The following is an 18,988-nucleotide window of genomic DNA, read 5'->3' on the forward strand; positions in this document are numbered from 1 at the left end:
AGGTGGCAGCACGTGCTTATGATGTCTTCACAGAGTGTCACGTAGGTGAAGTTCACGTTTATACTATAAAAAAACATGCATTTCTATAGGAGGTCAGGAGCAATCTAGTCATTTTAAAGTCAGTGTTTTGATAATGAATGCAGGGAGGGTTGAGTCTGTGATGTGAGTTTATAATAAGTTCATACAGGAGGACAACGGTCAATATTTTTTTTAAATACTTAAAAAAATGTAGTACTTATATATAATATATGGCGAGACAAACAAACAAACAAGGTGGGGCCAGTTAAGTCTAAATTTAATAATACAAGGTTGCAGGTAGCGCCCTCTATATGATAAAGGGAAGTCCCATTTCAAAGCTTGACCATCTGTCATCATCACCTAACACTGTATTTACACTCGCCAGCCATTATATAAGGTACACCTGTTGACTATCACGTCGCAGCAGCTCAATGCATTTATGAAGTTGTGGTCTATTAAAGATGACCTGAAGCATCAGAAGGGGAGAGAACTGTGATTTTAAGTGAAGAAAAGTAGTACTTTTCCCTCCGTGTTAAGGGTTAAACTGCAAAAATCTGGACCTCGGACCAAAAAAACTTAATATTTTGTGTATTTTGTGTGACACTGACCATGTGTCCGTCCACTGTTTTAGGCTTGAAGACTCAAATTCTTTGTCATTTTTTTTTTCAACAGGTTTTCAACAAAAGTAATTTGACGGACAAATAGTAAAAACATCAGTGTCCAGCAGCTGCGGACAGACAGACAGCGGCTCTGTGTGTGTGATTAAAGTTAGTGCGCGTGAGAGTGGAGCGCGTGCGACCTCCGTCCTCGGCCTCTGATTGGTCCACAGCTGTGTGTGAGGGAGAGAGACAGAGCGAGAGCGCTGCGCACTGGGGAAGTCACTCGATGGACACAACGGACTACGACAGACTCAGCTCCACACACTCTCCCTCCTGGAACTTGTTGTCAGCGAAGTTGTCGGGGTTTTTTTTATCAGGCGGTTGAATTTGCTGTTCGGGCGCGTGTTGCTGGCGCGTGCGTGCGCGCGTGTGTGTGTGTGTTGTAGACGTTGGTGAGCAGCAGCAGCAGCAGTCGACCACTGTCACTTTTGATTAATGGACTCAACACGGACTTCAGCTAAACGCGTTTCTGCCAAGAGGCTCAGACGAGGTTGACTTCATTCATTCGCTGTCCAGGTACGTGACAGTCATGAAAAACACTTTCCGTAAACTTTCTGTTTATTCCGCGTGAAGCTACACGTGAGAGACACACTAAGTTGGAGAAATGTGACAACGAGTGAATAAAGTGTGTGGGGGGAGTTAGACAGTTACATGTAAGAGTTAGCTTTGCTTTTTTTTTTTTAGCTGTTTACATTTGAGTTCAACCAGCTTTGAGTCAGACTGGAGCCTGTAGCAGAGCTAACTTTACTATTTATCCAATATAATTTCATTTTATACTCATTCATATGTTGCATATTTACATTTAAACTGCTTTATTTTGGACGTTCACTTTCCTCAGTAGCAGTTAAAAAGGGTTCAGTAAATATGGACGTGTATTAAAGGTAGACATGAACTGTTTTGTTAAAGATGGATAGATGATGTTGGAAAAGGAGTAGACAGAAGTATAAAATTATCCGTACATCCCCATTCCTATTAAACACAACTCAATTTATAGACTACATTATACCCTCACCAAATATTTACATATTTACAGTATTCTAAACAGAGTTCTTAATGTTCTCAGTACAACACAAGAATACGTCTGACTTAAAACACGATGATTTCCACTATCGTCCTGATAAAAGCTGCTGTTCTTTTATCCTTATATTTATTTAAAATGTCTATTTTGTGTATTATTTTAAACTGATTAATGTTTTTACTCTGCTTTAAATGTGGATTAATTACCCCAGTTATTATCTTGTTAATTGGCCTATTACTTATTTATAAGTAACATCTACTAAGATTACACTTTTTTTTTCTCTCAGAAAAAAGTGGTTATTATTACTTTTCTTTATTCAAAGTATTGAACATTAAAACACTTTAAACTTTATTTAAAGTGCACTACAGTGCAGACACAAAATTGGAGAGACTATGAGAGTTTCTAAATGAATGGTTATTTAAATGAAGCAGTTATATGTATCACTTGTTATATTTTATTAGATGGAGGGAAAAGCCATTGAAAGATCCTTATCAACGTCTAATAGCTACGCTTTGTGCAAACATACTTTGAGACATAACACATATACAGTAATTGCTTTGAATGTTTTACCCCTGATGTGTGAAATGTTTCTCTGCTCAACAGAAAAGCATTTGTTCAGTTTGAACCCGTTTCTTCAACTTGCCTTCAGGCGAAAAAAATCGATCTATTTTTACTTACCTGACATTTAGCTATAGGCAGATTTGGAAATCTTCAATTGTGGTGACATTGTTCAGCCCCAGTAACCATTAAAAAGCAAGAAAACGTTTTACAGTGACAAGGAAATAGCTTTATAAACGCATGTGCAATCTTTTGACATGACTAAGTAATGTAAAGTTATTTTTTAGAACTTACGGATGTCTTGGCTTTCCCTTAAACCTCAAACATTACTCTCTGAGGACTGGTATGTGTTATATGTACAGTGTGTCACTGTGGCCGTGTGTCTTTCAGATTAAAGGAACATGAAGTTGTCTTTGGACAGCATGGACGTCCTGAAGATTGTGCTGTTCGTCTTCGAGGCTGCCCTACTGACAGATTGCGCGAGAGGTGAGAGCTGCTTCACACACTTTCCTCCTCCCTCATGTTTAAAACATGAAAGGTGACACCAGACTCATAGCTCATCATATGTCACGTTGACTGCTTGGTTTCTTGTGAGCATGAAGAGAGCCTCAGTTGGCTCTTAATGGTTTCTCACCAAGAAGTAGACGGAAAACTAAAATGTAAAAAAAAAAATCTCTAAACAGAGCCCAAAATCAACACAGGCCAGGGGGAGCGAGAGAGAGCAGGACTGCCCCTACCCACAGTTTGTGTGCTTTTCAGTCTTGGCTGCGTATATATATATATGTGTGTGTGTGTGTGTGTGTGTGTGTGTGTTCACATTCAATTCAGCTAAACCAAACAAACATCATCCATCAGCTTCCCAGGGTGCAAGAACACAAGTTGGTGTAAGAGTCCAGCTCTCCCGCGGCTGGTCAAGGAAACTGCCTCATATCACTGCGTGTGTGTGTGTGTGTGTGTGTGTGTGTGTGTGTGTGTGTGTGTGTGTGTGTGTGTGTGTGTGCACACTCATGACCAAAACACTGAGAGGAGAGTGGGAGACCTCAGCCTCACCACAACTCACTGCACTGTTTGTTGTGCCAGTATCAATACTTTTCCTTTTTAAAGTCAACCTACAGTCCGCTTGTCAACAGGCTTGTGAGTAACTGTTGAGGCAATTTCTATGATTTCATCCGCCGCCATCCCGGACTACTGCACCGTGTCTGATGCGATCCAGTAGCATGATTGCAAGATTGAGCCAAAAGTTGAAACTCTTAGACTTAAACGCAATAATCTGAAAGCCAAGTCTGAAAGTCAGTCTCAATTTCCCGGAAGATCTTGCACTGGCAAAGTACGCAGAACCTCCATAGCCTTCTGTTCATCAACATAGAAGTGAACTCAGGAGGTGTCGGATAGGTAGAATTCCTTCATGTTGCTCTCAGGGCTTGAGGTAGAGCAGGTGATGGTGATGGGGATGGTGGCAGTTTAGAGGCGGAGATTAGATCAGCGGGTCTGTAGACAATGCCTCATTCACAGCATGGCAGCCGTGCCTTACCAAAAGTAAACAAGACGTGAAGGCTAAATGAGATTAGACTGGCAATTTTGTATGTTTACAGATTAACAGATGTCAGTGAAGGAGACAGCCAAAGGGGAATCTGATGGTATGTTTGAGAGCGGAGGTCCGATGGCTCTGAACTCACTCTGTGTCAGACTCAAAGGAAGAAGTTACAGACTGTTGGTAATAGTCTCACTGAGAATTGGTTGCAGATGCACAGACGGATAGACACATCGCAGTTGTGTTGTTGGCAGTCGGTCTGAGTGAGATGATTCTGAATGATGCTTGACAACGTGTGAAGTGTACGTACTGTATTCCACAGGCCTGTCAGCAGAAGCACAGCGATACTGAGTTGCAGTTCAAATGCAATCGCTTTCCTCTGACACACTGTAAAATACAGTCAGGGGGGTTTTCACTCCAAATGTGTGCTTTTATAGCGAAGCGAAGGCCAGCGAGGCTGTAAAATTGTGCCTGTAAAATTTAACAACGTATGATGACATCGTTTGACGAATGTAAATTCAATTTTAGAGGACACAGCATCTTTGAATTAGGTGTTACTTAGTTGTCTTTATGTAAACAAATTCAGACAGAAAACAACATGTTTGGGTGAACAAATTTTAAGCCTGTTGCTGTCAATCATTAGGTGACATCTGACCCCGGACCCCCTGCGCTTGTACGACACACACGGCCCGCCCTCTCCCCGCTCAAATTTGGCCAAGCAAGAATTATTTCTTAAGAGACCCCCACTCACCCACACCCGGAACCCCCGGCACTTCCTCCAAACCCAGTGACTTCTTTCCTCCCCCTCTGGTGCTCTGCCACCCCCAGCAGCTGAAGGAGGTGCTCAGTGATGTGTCCCAGCAGAGCCTCTAATGTGGTGACAGGCCTGGGGACCGCCGGGCTCCACTAACTGAGGAATGCAGCCGTCTGGACATATGGATCTGCAGAAATGCACCCTGGGAGAAACAGAGAGGCACCAGGTGTCCCTGTTACGCACCACAACTAGCAAACAATGATCTCTCTCTCACACACACACACACACACACACACACACTTAACAATTGTGTTGCAAATGCATGTTAATTAGAAGCATGAAATGCAGTTATACAAGTGTACACAAGTACATTTACGTGTTCAAAAATCTGCTGTATCTTCATAACACATGGTGCCATCTGGTGAAGTTTAGCGCATGCAAACTACTCTGCAACCCTGTTTGGAAAAAAAATGCATTTTATAGCAGAGTTACATCATAGTTTCATTACAAGAAGGTACTATGAGATAAATAGTATGCCAAGGGCTCTTAAAATCACAGGGCCTTTTGGCTCCTAGACAGGAATCCATTTCCTTCAACCTTAATGAGGCTTGTTTCTCACTAACCAAAGGCCCCAAAGTCCTCTTACCTTTTTTTTAATAGCTCCTGAATAGTAAGAAGGTGTTACAGAGGTGTTCTGGATTGTAGGCCAAGCTTATGAGTACTTGTGGGGGGGGGGGGGGGGGGGCTGTGCTGAAGAAGGTCTGCTGTACTGTGGCGCAATATGCTTTTTACATTCCTTGTTCACCTCACACTTTAATGCTTTATCTAGTCATTTTAAACACAATGACATTACTTTGTGTGTTATGCTGTTTTTTTTTTTTTCAAGTCAGCAAACTTAAGGAAAGTCAAACGTCGCACAACTTGTACCTCAGCTCTAATCAGTGCAGCTATGCTAACACCTTCAGCCTTGTGTATTTATCCAACCGGACAACTAGCACCTTTCTCACTCGTCTCCTTGCTTCTTTCTGCGTTTCCTCCCGTTTATCACCAGCGTAAAGTTGAAGGAAGTGAGTTAAGTTAATGTTCTGTCGTTAAAACAAGGCATGAGCTGACCTTTACTCCCACCCAGCCTTTCTTGGCTGGATGTAGCCCCTATTTACAGAGTCTGGGTCCACTGGTGGAGAACAATGGACGGATTATTACATGCGGTTGTCCCCCAGGTTGAGCAGGGCAGCAGTAATTTATTTTAAACACTCTTCATCCCTTAGCGCTTGCAGCAGACTGGGGACCCGTTTTACTGAGGTGCTGCCATTTAGAGGTGCGTGAGAAGAAGTTACGAGACTGAATGAGCACTTTCATGCGCCTGAATATATGTGTGTTTTATTAAGCAGGCTGGAATTACCCTGAGAAAAGTCATGATAATGAGACTAGATCTAAGGAGCACAGTGCAATTTGGAAAACCTCAGAGGTAAACCAACCACGATTCTTGCTCCACCGCCTCCTTCTCCTTTAAACCAGGTGGAAATAATATTCTCCCTGCTACGATGCGTCTGTTTCGGTCACGGACATAATGTTACCACCACTACGACAATCAATGTTCCCCATCTATCAGCACAAAGTGCTGACCCTGACAGTTCAGGAGGAAACATTCGCAGGGTGGAATGTGTCAGACTTCACCCCTCACAGGGGAAAGAAAAGAAAGGGCTGTAGCTGTGATAAGTAGTCATAATGGAGGTCAGTTGATGTTTGCTTTAGCAGGGTCATATAATCCCTGTGAGCAACACTCCCCTCATTGACTGACCTTAATGGCCACTTCAATTAGCATTGATGTGGAATTTCAACAAGGTATTGTCTGCTTTCACTATTTGTCACTGTCAGCTGTATGCTAATGCTCCGACCTACATGAGGGGAATTTAATTTTCTCCTGTTTTTAAAGAAAATCCCACTGACTCATATGTCTGTCTGTGTGTGTGTACAATGCTGATTAGTTTGTTTGGGCAGTTGGCTGCCGGGGTGTTTTCAGACCACACACTCTCTTCCTGCCGGCTGAATGGATTTGGGCTCCCGTTAAATAGAATTCCTTTTGCTCCTGTTAACTTTCACAAAACCCATGGCGTGGGTTTACAAAGTGCACATAAAGGTGTTGTTTTGTCTCCATTCAAATATGAATCAAACCGTTTCTTCTCCCTGGTTTGACTTCTCTTGTTTAAGCGGACACGTTGATAAAGAGTTGTTGTTAATTGACAGCTGTTTGATGTTAAATAAGCATCTGGTGATACTTGACAGTTCAGACTCCACACTTCATGCTGCTGTGTTACACCCTTGGCCAGAAGGAGAGAGGACTTAAGCGACTGGAAGCAAGCCTGTAGGAGGGGGTGAGGGTCCGCCTCTCTGGAACCTTACAAGTGACCTTACAATAACATTTAAGTCCCACAGTTGGATGTGTTTGTCTTGCGCAACCCCTTTTTCTTAGCCTCCTTCATTTCTCCAGTCCAGCGCTGCTCTCTCTTTTTCTTTTGAGGAGCCAAGTCAAGAGAGAGAGACCCACCACCCTCCTCCTCCACCAGCCTTTCCTTTTGTGCTCCACAGCTGTCTGCTCAGTCACCTCTGAAAGCAAAATGATGAGATTCCTATTGCTCCGCTCTTTCACCCCTCAACAGGAGAGGCTGTTTTTGTTTCACTATAGTTTGTAACTTGTTGATTTACGGTTCAATCTACGAGTGTGCACTCAGCAGCAGGTTTCCCTTTTTTTCCTCCCTGCTTCTCCAGGTCTTTCCTGTACCACTTGGCTCCCTGTTGTGTCTCTTTTGCCCCCAGTGGCATGAACACAAACGCAGCGAAACATGTGCCACAACAATCTTTTGTTGTTTGCACAATTGTACAGTATCCACTGTTTTTATAGCAAGTTGGCCCTCAGGATGTGGCTCAGACTGGGCAGGTTTGGACAAGTCCAACAGTTGTCATTGTGATGTTCGTGAATAAAAGGCTGATTTCAAGTGCAGAAATATTATCTGTCCCATCTTCTTGTACTGTATGTGCTTGTTTGCTGTACTTGCCAGAGCCTGCTTGAGTCTGTGCCGCTGAAGTCTCACACTGACATATCAGAATACCATATCAGGCAGCAATGAGGTACCTGCTGCCTATGGTTTCAAGATATGTTTCCTCATCATCAAGTCTTTCATTGTTTTCCCTCTGTTTATGCTAAGAAAGCAGTTGGATGTTAGTCAACTTTGTAATACAAAAATAGACCTTTTTTTTTCCAAATACCCCCTCCTCTCTCTGGGGGTTTCAAACACATACACGCACATGCATAGTAAGGCAATGGCTGGATAACATGCTCTGAATGAGGCCTCCTCTGCTTTTGACACACATGCCCCCTGTCCCTCCTCTCAGTTCACCTCCAATGAGCTTCTATGAGACCCCACATGGCTTAGTGGCTTCCACTTTGTTTTTCATTAGGGGCGACCCCAGAAATTCTTACTGTATTGTCCTCATTGACTGAAGTTATAAAGAGTCTGGTCTGGGCAATTGCTTGTCACACAACCTCAAAATAGGAGTTTTCATTGCCAGCATACAGGCTGTCGTGATGGAATTTGTTTGCTCCCTTTTTTTGGCAGCAGCAGTCTCAAGGCATGAAGCAGAGGCGCGGATGCAAAGAGGCCCTGATTTTTCATTCAGGGACCCATCACGTCTGTACCGAAAGGAAAAATGTGTCCCTGCTTTGACTTGGAGAGAGGAAAAACCATTTCAAGAGCAAAAAGTGTAATCGGTCATATTTTATAGCTGAGCTACTGCTATTCCAGACTGGAATTCTTCTGCATTATGCAGTGAAACTGATTTGATTTCCTTATGCACTGAGACTTGAGTTTGGACCTTGGATCAGCCCCTAGCCTTGACAGGCTTGGCAGACTGGAGGACTTCTCCATTCATACAGTGTCTAGGTTGACAAAAAGGCAAACTTGACTCTCAATGTCAACAAGTTGACTCTGGAGATGACATACAGTGCGTTAACATGCATGTTAAAAGTCAGATTTTAGTCAGACTAAGACAATAATTTGGTTTTCTTAATGTCATGTGAACTAGAATGTAGTCGGACTTGGCGTTCTGCGCTTGGTGTGTTAGGCTGGTCTGATCAGATTTGTTTGGTGGTTCAACATTTGGTCTTGTCTGAAATATCCAAAAAGCAAGTGGAAATGTATAGAGACATTCAGAAAAGGTGTGTGTGATATTGGGATTTTTAGTGTGGTGCCACCTTGATGTTGACTTTTGTGATTTGGAAAAGGATATCTTGATCCTTGGATGGATTGCCATGAACTCTGCTGCAGGTTGTTGTATGAACCCTATAGGTTTACTCTGAATGACTTTGGCCCTGCTCAGACCTGGTATTTGCACGTCTCAAGCGATCCAATCACAAGTGGACAGTTTTTAAGTACGTCAGCTCACACCTGGCACCACTTGTCATTTCACTTGTGACCACTTACCCGCTGTATTTGCAAATAAACATGTCTCTTTTTGTAAAGAACAAATTATTATAAGTAGAGCCTTGTTTCCACCGAGTAATGCCGCACAGTTCAGCTTGCCGTGGTACTATTTGGAATAGTACAACCTGATCTTACACAGTGTTTGCACCCTGGGGTGTGTGGGCAGCATACGTAACTTATGTAGCTATTTCAGATGTGTTAGCCGCAAATAGCATAACATTATAGTAGTGCAACACAGTGTAGCTCACAAAGTAATTCCACAAAGAAGAAGAAGGTTACACAATAAACAAAGAGCAACTGTGGAGGACATCCAGCATCTATGTTGTTCCTTCTTGGCATGTGGTTTACCAAGCTTTGTTGGAGACTAGGTTGCAGGTTGTACGGAAAAACGCAGCTGTTTTCCTCTACCAACAACGGACTGCAGTGTACGTACCTTCACCCTGCAGGAGCCAGACCACTGTGCTTGGCACCTCAACAAAAGGGTATCGAGAACTGGGATGTTATGGATCGGTTATTTTGGTACTCTGCTCAACGTTTGGAAATGCGAATGGGGTGACGTACTGTACTGAAACAAACTGTACCACTTGTGTGAATGTTCTTAATTGCCTATTGTTTGTTTCAGACATTTATAGCAGTGGTAATTAAGGAGTTGCGGAAAATGTTTTTCTTGTCCAGTGGGACTTGTGGCCTGAGAACTGGAAAGACTTGTGCAGGGCTTACTTTCAACAGTTGGGTGTAGACTACTGACAATATAGTGAATTTTGCACGTTATTTTACTTGCTTAGCGGATGATCTGGGAGATTTATTCTTGGCAGTGATTTAGTCGAAGCAGAATGTGATGTTAAAGGTGAGCACATATTTAATGATTGATTGGAATTGTGAAAATGTCCTTCTTTGTGTGAAAAAGCCTCTGAGTTTGCTCAGGGGGAACAGTTGTTGGGGCTCTTGTTTCTGAGAAAAACAGAAGGCTGGCTATCTTCGTGTTCAGGTACCTAAAGCCCCCAACCTGCTCCCCCGCCTGCCCATTGAAGTTATTGTACCTTGACTGAAAAGTTGACAATATGGAGATTCAGTGGTGTAACAGCAGGTTATCTATTCTGGTCTTCTGCCATCAGCTTTTATGCATGTCACCTTGATAAAAGGACTGTTGCAGTTCTGTGTGGAGAGTTCATTAACAAAGAAAGAGACCGCTAGACTGGCAGACAGACAGGATAGAGGGCAGTGACCTCTGTGCAGGCGGGTAGTAAGGTGAACTGGGAAAGCACTGAACAAATTGTCACTGTGAAAGGGTGAGTACCACATTGTAATGACAGGCTCAACAGCTCCATGTTGACAGATTGATTTCAGACAATATTCCTGGATTGTCAAGAGGCCCCATTGCTGTCAGTGAGAGCTTTGCCAGTTCCTCCACCCCTTGGCCTGTCTCGCCCTACTGCCCCCCCACCTTCTACCTCTGTCCCACCTGCCTTTCTATTTTCCTCACTCACCCGTCTGCTCCTCTCTGAATCACTCCATTCTGCCCAAATTCTCTTGCTACATCACAGTCCGTCATTGGCCAATCCTGAAAAGACTGCGTTGACAAAGGCGCTGGTGTAAAACCAGTTCCCAGTGTCATGGCGACTGGCCGATCCTTTGACTGTAGTACAGGTTTCTTCAAGGGGCACTCAGCACCTATCTTCACCATCATTATCATCATCGTCGTCATGAGATGTGACCACAACACATACAGAGACACACTCATAGGTCTGTTGGTGACAGCATGTCTGTCATAAAATGACCATATTTACAGGCTCTTTGATAGTCTAATGTTATTCGTCTGTCAACATAACATCAGACCAACACTGAACAACTACGACTTGCCGTAATAAGGACATCTGTATCTCATTCAGCACCTTTAGACCGGACTCCCGACTGTGTCAGTTGTACACAATTAGCGGGTTGGAGTTATTTTTTTTCCCACTGTGGAATGCAGGAAGGTTGAAGGAGGAGGCATGCTGGGAGTGGTGGGATGCACCTCACTGTTGACAGATAGAGGCCATGAAACAACTACAACAGAGATTTTTTCAGAGCTAACAGTGTAACAAAGTCTCCAGAGTATCTTGTCTTGTAACAAGAACAAAGGCCGGCATCAAATCTTGTGAATTATCTTCTTTTTTTTTTTTAAGTTCTCATATGGCTGATTGAGAAGAAAAAAAGGGTTGAAAATTTGAATTATAATGTGTCAAGTAATTGTACTGAAATTCAGGTATCAAGTATCAAATCTATATTTGAATGATTTATTTAAATTCAAAACTATTAATTATGTATGTATTATCAATGCTCGTGGTCCTAGTTTACTATGACCAATGGGGTGTTATTCCAATTTTATTTTTCACAGTTTAATTTTAAGGCTTTTCACAACTTTTCAAACAAGCGACAGTGTGTATTTAGTCTGCCTCTGTTTGTGCTCTGTGAACAGAAATGATGTAACACAATTTGAATGGCTCGTCCTTCCATCTGAAAATAGGCTCTGTCAGCCAAAACTGTCAGACATGACTGAGGCAACGTTTGTGTGTATACAAACAGCCCAATAAGCATTTATCCTGTCAAACTACAGTAGAATTCACTTATGAAACTTTTTGTGGAATATGATTAATTCTCTCTTCTCACACTCAAAACTTCTTAGTTTTTCGCTGTGTTTAAAGCCTGTCTTGGTGTGGAAGACAGGTGCCCTAACATTTATCTTAGGCAGTTTAAACCTAAGCTAAAGTCATAGGGTTTAAGCTTTCATTCTCTTTGCTACCAGGGGTAGATAGGTCATAATAATGATGACATTTTGCTGTCTAAACTTGCTTCATCTGCGTGAGGCGTAGTAGAGAGTAAAAGACATGACACAGATGGTCCAGGGCAGTGGAACATGTGTAAGTATTCACACAACATCCTACTCGGTGCCAAGTGGGTTGGTCCATCTCCAAACGTAAGACAAGACAGTAATAAACAGGTGCTTGATGGTGCCCGGCTCTGTGCTGCAGAGAGAAAAGTCTGTCTCAGTGTGTCATATTGCCGAGACTGAGCCCGAGCCAGGGAGTGGGGTGTGAGATTGTTGGGATTCCTGGTTACTGCCGCCTGGCCCACCTAATCCCTGTTCACTCCCCCATGCAGCCCTCCTCTCCTCATGAGCTGCGTGTTAAAGGAGGCCTCTCTGCCATCTTAGCCTCTGCTCCCCGCCACTCTCTAAATCAACTCTTCTGTCTTTCACCTTCATCCCACTTCTCCATCCTTGGCTTCAATCACTCCTCTTCTGACCCCCCCCCCCCCAACACACACACACCTCGCTCTCCCTCTGTCCCTGTCTGTCACTGTATCTGGCCTTTCTCTCTCCTCCCAGTCTTCGTCCTTTTGCCTCTTCTCTGATAAGTGTCCCTAAGCACACACTCAGCCCCTGTGTGCGCACCAGGCCTTAGCCTAATGGAGTGAGATAAAGTGACTAGAGTGCCACTCACTGTGTGCTCTTTGTGACTGGGCAAGACCAGTGAATTGTTGTGTGCTTCATAGTTATTGTGAATAGTTGATTGTGAAATGACTGGTAAAAACAGATTTATACACGTTTGATTTGATAGTGATTATTTACAGTAGCAGGGTGGCGTTTGATGACACCAGATAAATAACTTTGTCCATGTTCAGGTACTACCCATAAGTATGTTTGTATAAATGAATAATTCTTTGGTTTTTGTAGCCTCAGATTAAGCTATATATATATATATATGTTCTTTGGGTAAGGGCCTTGCTTTACGTCTGTGTTTCACTCTACAGTTTTAGCATAACAGTACATGGCACTTACAATTCTTCTTACACACTGGACCTTTAACTAAAAGCCTAAGAAACCTCCTGTCTCCTGTAAAGTTGTCCAATTTCCGTGCTGTGTTTGAGCAGGTAGCACACAGGAAACGCAGGCTACGAGCTGTTCCACTGCAACTCGTATGAAGTATCCAGTAATAAGACAAAACAGCCACTCCATAAACATCATATGAAAGGCCTCCATTAATTCAGGTCAAAGACTTTCCATAAGGTAGACTCGATACTTTTCCGTGCTTGTAGAAGTCTGGAAAAGTACAGATGCCTGACCCTGAAGTAAAAGAGATCATTCACATGATCAGAGTATCAGTAAATAATACACTGTAGGGTTTTTCTTTTTCTAGGAAAGTTAAGGAGCGGCCTGGATTGAGACTTGTATTGTAATGACCAGGATTTAGGAAAACATCTCTCCCTCGTTTATTGACAAATAATTACATATAACTGATTTATTGTGGGTGTAGCCTGGATTTTTGTTGCACTCATTGCTGATGATAGCAGGACAGAGATCCTGCGCCCGCACACACATGCTCCTTTTCTCTGACAGAGGCAGCTGGGGCCGGGTGAAGGCAGTCAACTTTAATAAAATATAGCAGCTTACAGTTCAAAGGCTCCACAGTAGGGGCCATTAAGGGTAGACCATGTGATGGAGATGTTTCCAGAAGCTTTATGACGCTGGAGTAATTTCTCTCTGTTTCTTTCCCCGTTTCTTTTGATGAGGGGTCAGCAGGAGCCTGTTGTTCTGGAGCCACTAGAGAATGAGGCAGATGCGGATTCACTGTTAACAAGCTGCGCTGTTCATTCCAGTGAGTCTGCTTTAATCAGATAGACCAGCGAGAGCATCTTATCCTCTTTTACCCCTTTAATTTTTGTTCCAGGCCCCTCCTGCTGTTTCTCTAGTCCCTCATGTCACCCAATAGCTCCTCTTGTACCATTCCCACCACCAAAGAAGTTGCTATTCAGCTCACATCAGATGGTAACGAAGAAAGAACCATTGTCCCGACTGGTCTCACCCCACTCTTATCTATTGATTGGAAAGGCGGGAGGAAAAATAGCAGGTATTGATTGCCTCATTGGGTGAAGTTGAAAAGCGTCTGAAAGGGTAAGAAAAGACGGCGTTCTTCACCCTCCGCTGCCCCACTGCTGTCAGAACAGCCCCTACCACCACTCCACTCATATCCCATCCCTTTTCACCCTGTCACTACCCACCCCTCCTCTTCCTCACTTCACCTTGCCTCCTTTCTTGACTTGCCAAGGTGACTCTCCCCCCTTCTCTCACTGTTTTACGCTGATCTTTATCTCTTCTTGTGAAATGTATAGCTGAGCGCAGCAGCAGGCTCAGAACAGAAGCTCTGGCCTTTCACACACTCCCTGAGCTGTAGTGTCGGCCTCATCTTTCGCCTTCACCCAACTTCTCTGGTCTCAAGTGAAGTCACAAACTCTGGATTTGGTTTCTAGCTTTCATGTTTTGTTTTGTTTTGCCTTTTGTTTTGTTTTTTTAACATTTCTTTTCTGCTCTCTTGTGTTCTTTGATCTCTTGCTTTTTTCTCCAGCCCTTTTGAAGATTTGTATTGTACATGTTCTCCTAAGATGCATGATGGAGTATTTCCCTGCAGCAGAAGCTCCATTAAACTTGTTGCTGTCTGCTCTTGTAAGGTCTACTGAACTAACACAGTGCTGCTGAGTAGGAGGAGGTATTCTCCAGCTTCTATCTGTCTCTCTGCTTCTTATCCTCTATATAAATACTGCATATTGAAGACACATTCACTTGGATCAGTGTTTATCTAAGCAATGAATCACTACAGTCTGGCAAAAGCCTTTTGATGTGTAAGAGTTTCTTGCGTTTGGCTGGAGATTAAGGCCCGATCCTTTTTAAAAGGAGATGTTTACACGTGTGTTTGAATTACCGTGTCCTGTATTGGGCAGACGGTGTTGCATGCATTGTCAAGTTAGTCTCATTGTAGTTGGTTAAGTTCCAGGTGTTCACTATTGGTGCTGCTGTCAGCAGCCAAGTCGGGCCTTTTATTGACATATTTGCAAAGACTAAGACAACCCAAAGCGCTTTGAATGGGAGGAAAAATGCTTGTACACAATCATTACAAATCCACAGGTGTTTTATAAAAGAGAAAATAAATGAGGAAGGAGGTGCCAGCACATGTGATCATTGCTCAATCCTGGCAGCTTTTGTCGTCTTGTGTGCCCGTGTTTGCCCTTTCATTTACATTCTGCCTTTTCCGAACATATTCATTTCCACGGATGCCTGCACGCTGGATCAACACTTCACTACCTTGTTCACTGATTTGTAAAAATGGCTATATTTAGTCTGAATCTCAAGAATGCCCCTTATTGAATGTGCCCCTTTCTCTTAAAAATAATCCATCAACAAATTGAGCAAAGAAAAACAGAGCTAATTCTGTGAGTCGCCAGGCATCCTCCTCCTTTTCCTGTGCTATGAAAGATTCCATTCACACATGGAGCTGCACTATAATAAGTAGCGCTGTGCCACTGCGGCACTATGGGGAAGCCCATATGGGCTTGTATACCATTTTCCATTCACAGAGCAGCTAACAATTCTAACAATTTGTGTAAACACCATGAAATGCTCAGCAGTTTGTCAAAAATCTGGCGGATTCCCATTCATCACAGCGCCTGTAAACCATAATGGTAAGTTCAGCAACCGCTGGAGAGCCTCCGAAGACTGGAGTTAACACAACAGAGAAAAGTGCGGCCACAGTACAAGAATGATGTGATTACATGTTGCATTTTGCACGTCCTGAACTGTGAATCTCACAGTCAAACAGATAAGAAAAATAATTCTCCCTTTTCTCAACACTGGATTGACCACAGAAGGCCTCTGTGTGTTTTCAGCTTTCAACTGCAAGGTTAAGAGAACCTGTCCTTGAGAGAGGAAGGGGAGGTGGAGGAGGAGAGTCCCTGTTGAAGGAAAGGATGGTGGTCATGCACACAGCACAAATACTTATTAAGTTATTCAGATGATGTCCTTGATTTCAGCACCTCTTCATGTCTTGTTTTTCAAAAGAACTTCAAAAGGGTTTTTTTTTTTCAGGAGCGGAGATGGAGGGAGGAAATCAGTCGTTACACATTCCTTGTGCTTGAAGCACCAGCCAAAGCTTTTTAGTTTATCAGGCCAGAAAGCTCAGGAGCCTAAGCATGAGCGTATAAGCCAAATTCAAGACTTTCATCAACGTTAAAGGGACAGTTTGTTATTCTGGTGCTTTTATTATTTATTTATTTATTTTATTTGTTCACTTATTAGCCTGTTTGTTTGCTTAGGTTTTTGGTGAATGGCAATTTAAAATGAGTGTAATACTCTTTCATTGGCCAAAACCATCACATGGATAATTCAGGTTAATCAGGAAGCAGGGAAACCTTCAGTCTGGCTCGGTAATAAAATCTGCATTGTCTTATTTACTCACGTACTGTCTATCATTTTATTCAGCAGAAATTCCATAAAAAGACTTGTGCGTAGTGTATAATAATTGTCACTCAAGAGAAGTTTAGCAGTGCACCTTTCTTTCAGATGTTACCCTAACTCTTTATTTTTTCTGAGAAGTGTATACATTCTTACGAAATATTTTTTGTTTGACAGAAGCTGGAACCACGTTGGCTCAATGTGTTTTGACACTTTGCATCATCGCAACCTTTGACATGAATCAGGCCTTGTTTTGTATTTACGAGTCTCTCCATTAATCCAGAAGAAACATGCTGCCGAGTGGCTTGTGGGACCATAACTCAGAAACGATAACTGAAGCCCGTTTGTTCACGATTTTGGCAGAAACATATTTGTGTTTTTACGCGGCAGTTTTAGTCTTTAAAGATCAACTCAGTCCATATGAGCCCCAGCAGCAGCAGCGAGCCAACGCTGTTACCGGCTTGTGGTCCTAAATCAGAGACTGCAGAGTAGAAACAGTGAGCCCCTCTGTTCTGCCTTCCTTTTAGAGAGAGGAGAGAGAAATGGGCCGTCTGACAACAGCCAAAAACACCGCAGTTGCGTTTTCTCCACAGACATAAACAATGACACTTCCAATTTCCTGTGCATGCTGTGGGCCAGGAAGGGCCATCCACAATGAGGAAGTAAAAACCCCAGCACAACATATGTGTGTGTGCGTGCATGCACACTTGTATTTTTACCTCTTTAGGACTTTTTTTGGCATAAAAATTTACCTTATCAGGACCAGTTAAGTTCCGTTTAGGGCTAAAATGTAGATTGTGGTTAGGGTTTAAATGGTTACAGTTAAGGTTAGGGTAACCCTAGGGTAAATATATGTATATTTATACATATATATGTGTGTGTGTGTGTGTGGGTGTTGTTCGTGTTGAGGTCAGCAGTCTACATGGTTTTTTTTTCTACTACCACTGAGTTACATCTGTTAGCAATGGGATGGATTAAACAACCAGATGGGGTTACCTGTGTCACCTCCTCCACTGCGGCTTCATCAGTATAATGAACTTCTTGTTGTTTACCATATGTGTGAATTGCACCGGAGGAATGTGTGTGTTTGAGTTTGACCGTGTGTGTATGTGTGGGGAGAGGCCATGTGTACTTACCCTCCCCATTGTTTTTACTGCTACCAGACCAGCCATTTGTTCTGAGGCACAGACCATGCTCTGTGTACCTTTGACGGCCGTTGCAGCAGCTATAGGGTTTTGTTGCTTTTGTTTTCTCCCCCCCCTTTTTCCTCAATCTCCTGTTTCTCTTCGATGTCGAGTCATCTCAGTGATTCGGGGTTCTGGGGGGGTTAGTTAAAGGCCCGGTGCTGTGTGAGCAGCGGCGCAGGCCTCCGAACACATCACACGGTGTTTCGACCCACTTCACTTCACCAGATCTGAGGGCGCAGACCTGAGCCAATTACGAGCAGGGAGAACAGGCTGCTGTCCATCTCACTGTGACCCGCCCCCCTCATTGCTTTGATCTTTCGCACACTACGCTAAAAAACAGAGCCAGAACACTTTACCCTCTCTGTTTAAGCAGCGGCTGACAGGGCTTGACCAATTATTACAATCTGGTTTCAACATTTCTGGGTGATCAGACAAAAAGATGACAAATTACCTCTTCTAATTCAATTAGTTTTTCAGCCTGTTTTAGTCAGGAAAATCAGGGTTTAAGTTTTATTTAATATGCTGATTTCAATACACTTTCCCAGAATAGTGTTGCTTTCTAATTAATTTAGTGTCCAAAATATCATTCATCATATTAAGGTCTCTCTTCCCATATATTTATTTTATTATCTCTTATACTCTTTTTTTTTTTTTAAAGTACAATATATTTACATTTATTGAAAGTAAAAAAAGTGATGACAATTTAGCCTGTGATAAGTAGTACATTGCTTTGTTTTTTGGGATTATAGGAACTATTATGAGATGGAATCCATGGAAATTGCACTATGCAGATTCAACCGTACAATATGAGCTGCTTTTCGAATGTCACATTGTATCTATGGGTCAAAAACCTCTTCAGGGTAATACTTTTCTCCCAAACAAATGAACCGTTACGGTGTATGTGTGTCTTCAGGACCTCCACGGGTGTCAGACAAGGTTGCTCACAGACAGTCGGCTCGCCTTGGGAGTGCCATTAAGCTACCATGTCCGGTGGAAGGAGATCCTCCACCCCTAATTATGTGGACCAAAGATGGGCGCAACATCCACAGTGGCTGGATCCGTTTCCGTATCCTTCGCATGGGCCTGAAGATCAAGGAGGTGGAGGCAGAGGACACGGGCACTTACATCTGCAAAGCTACCAACGGCTTTGGTAGTGTCAACGTCAACTTCACCCTCATCGTCATTGGTGAGTGTTTCTTTGTGGATTCTGAAGATGAGATCATTTGTTTTTGTGAAATGCTTCAGCTTAATTCAGAGTCATAAAATGTGAAATCACCTGCACTGCAACTCAAAACAGACACTGTGTGTGTGTTAGTCAGGTCTGATTTGTACCGTCAGACCACAACATTAGCCTGCAGTCAAACATCTCATCTCATAGTTCAAATGTTAAAAGACAGCATCACTCTCAGAGGTCAAAGTCTTAAACAAGTGGATTTATGGAGATTTAGTGCTTGATCCTCTCATCTATTGTGTGTTACTGCACCTACCTCTCTCTGCCCAAAGTCAACAGCGGGATGG

At 42.9% G+C, this 18,988-nt stretch overlaps 1 protein-coding gene across 2 annotated transcripts in view; it reads left to right on the top strand.

The window, feature by feature from the left end:
* The first annotated feature begins 870 nt into the window (after positions 1 to 870).
* LOC131444643 (fibroblast growth factor receptor-like 1) overlaps positions 871 to 18,988 on the top strand; it is a 28,355-nt gene continuing 10,237 nt past the window's right edge. For both annotated transcript variants that reach the window (XR_009233750.1, XM_058615176.1), the window contains exons 1-3: positions 871 to 1,193; positions 2,644 to 2,739; positions 18,384 to 18,656. Coding sequence is in view for 1 of the 2 variants with exons in the window: in XM_058615176.1 (XP_058471159.1) it covers positions 2,655 to 2,739; positions 18,384 to 18,656 (358 nt within the window). In the remaining variant the exon portion in view is untranslated. The remainder of the gene's footprint in view (positions 1,194 to 2,643; positions 2,740 to 18,383; positions 18,657 to 18,988) is intronic.

This window comes from Solea solea, chromosome 18 (genome assembly GCF_958295425.1).
Source record: "Solea solea chromosome 18, fSolSol10.1, whole genome shotgun sequence".
In the NCBI taxonomy this organism is placed as follows: Eukaryota; Metazoa; Chordata; class Actinopteri; order Pleuronectiformes; family Soleidae; genus Solea; species Solea solea.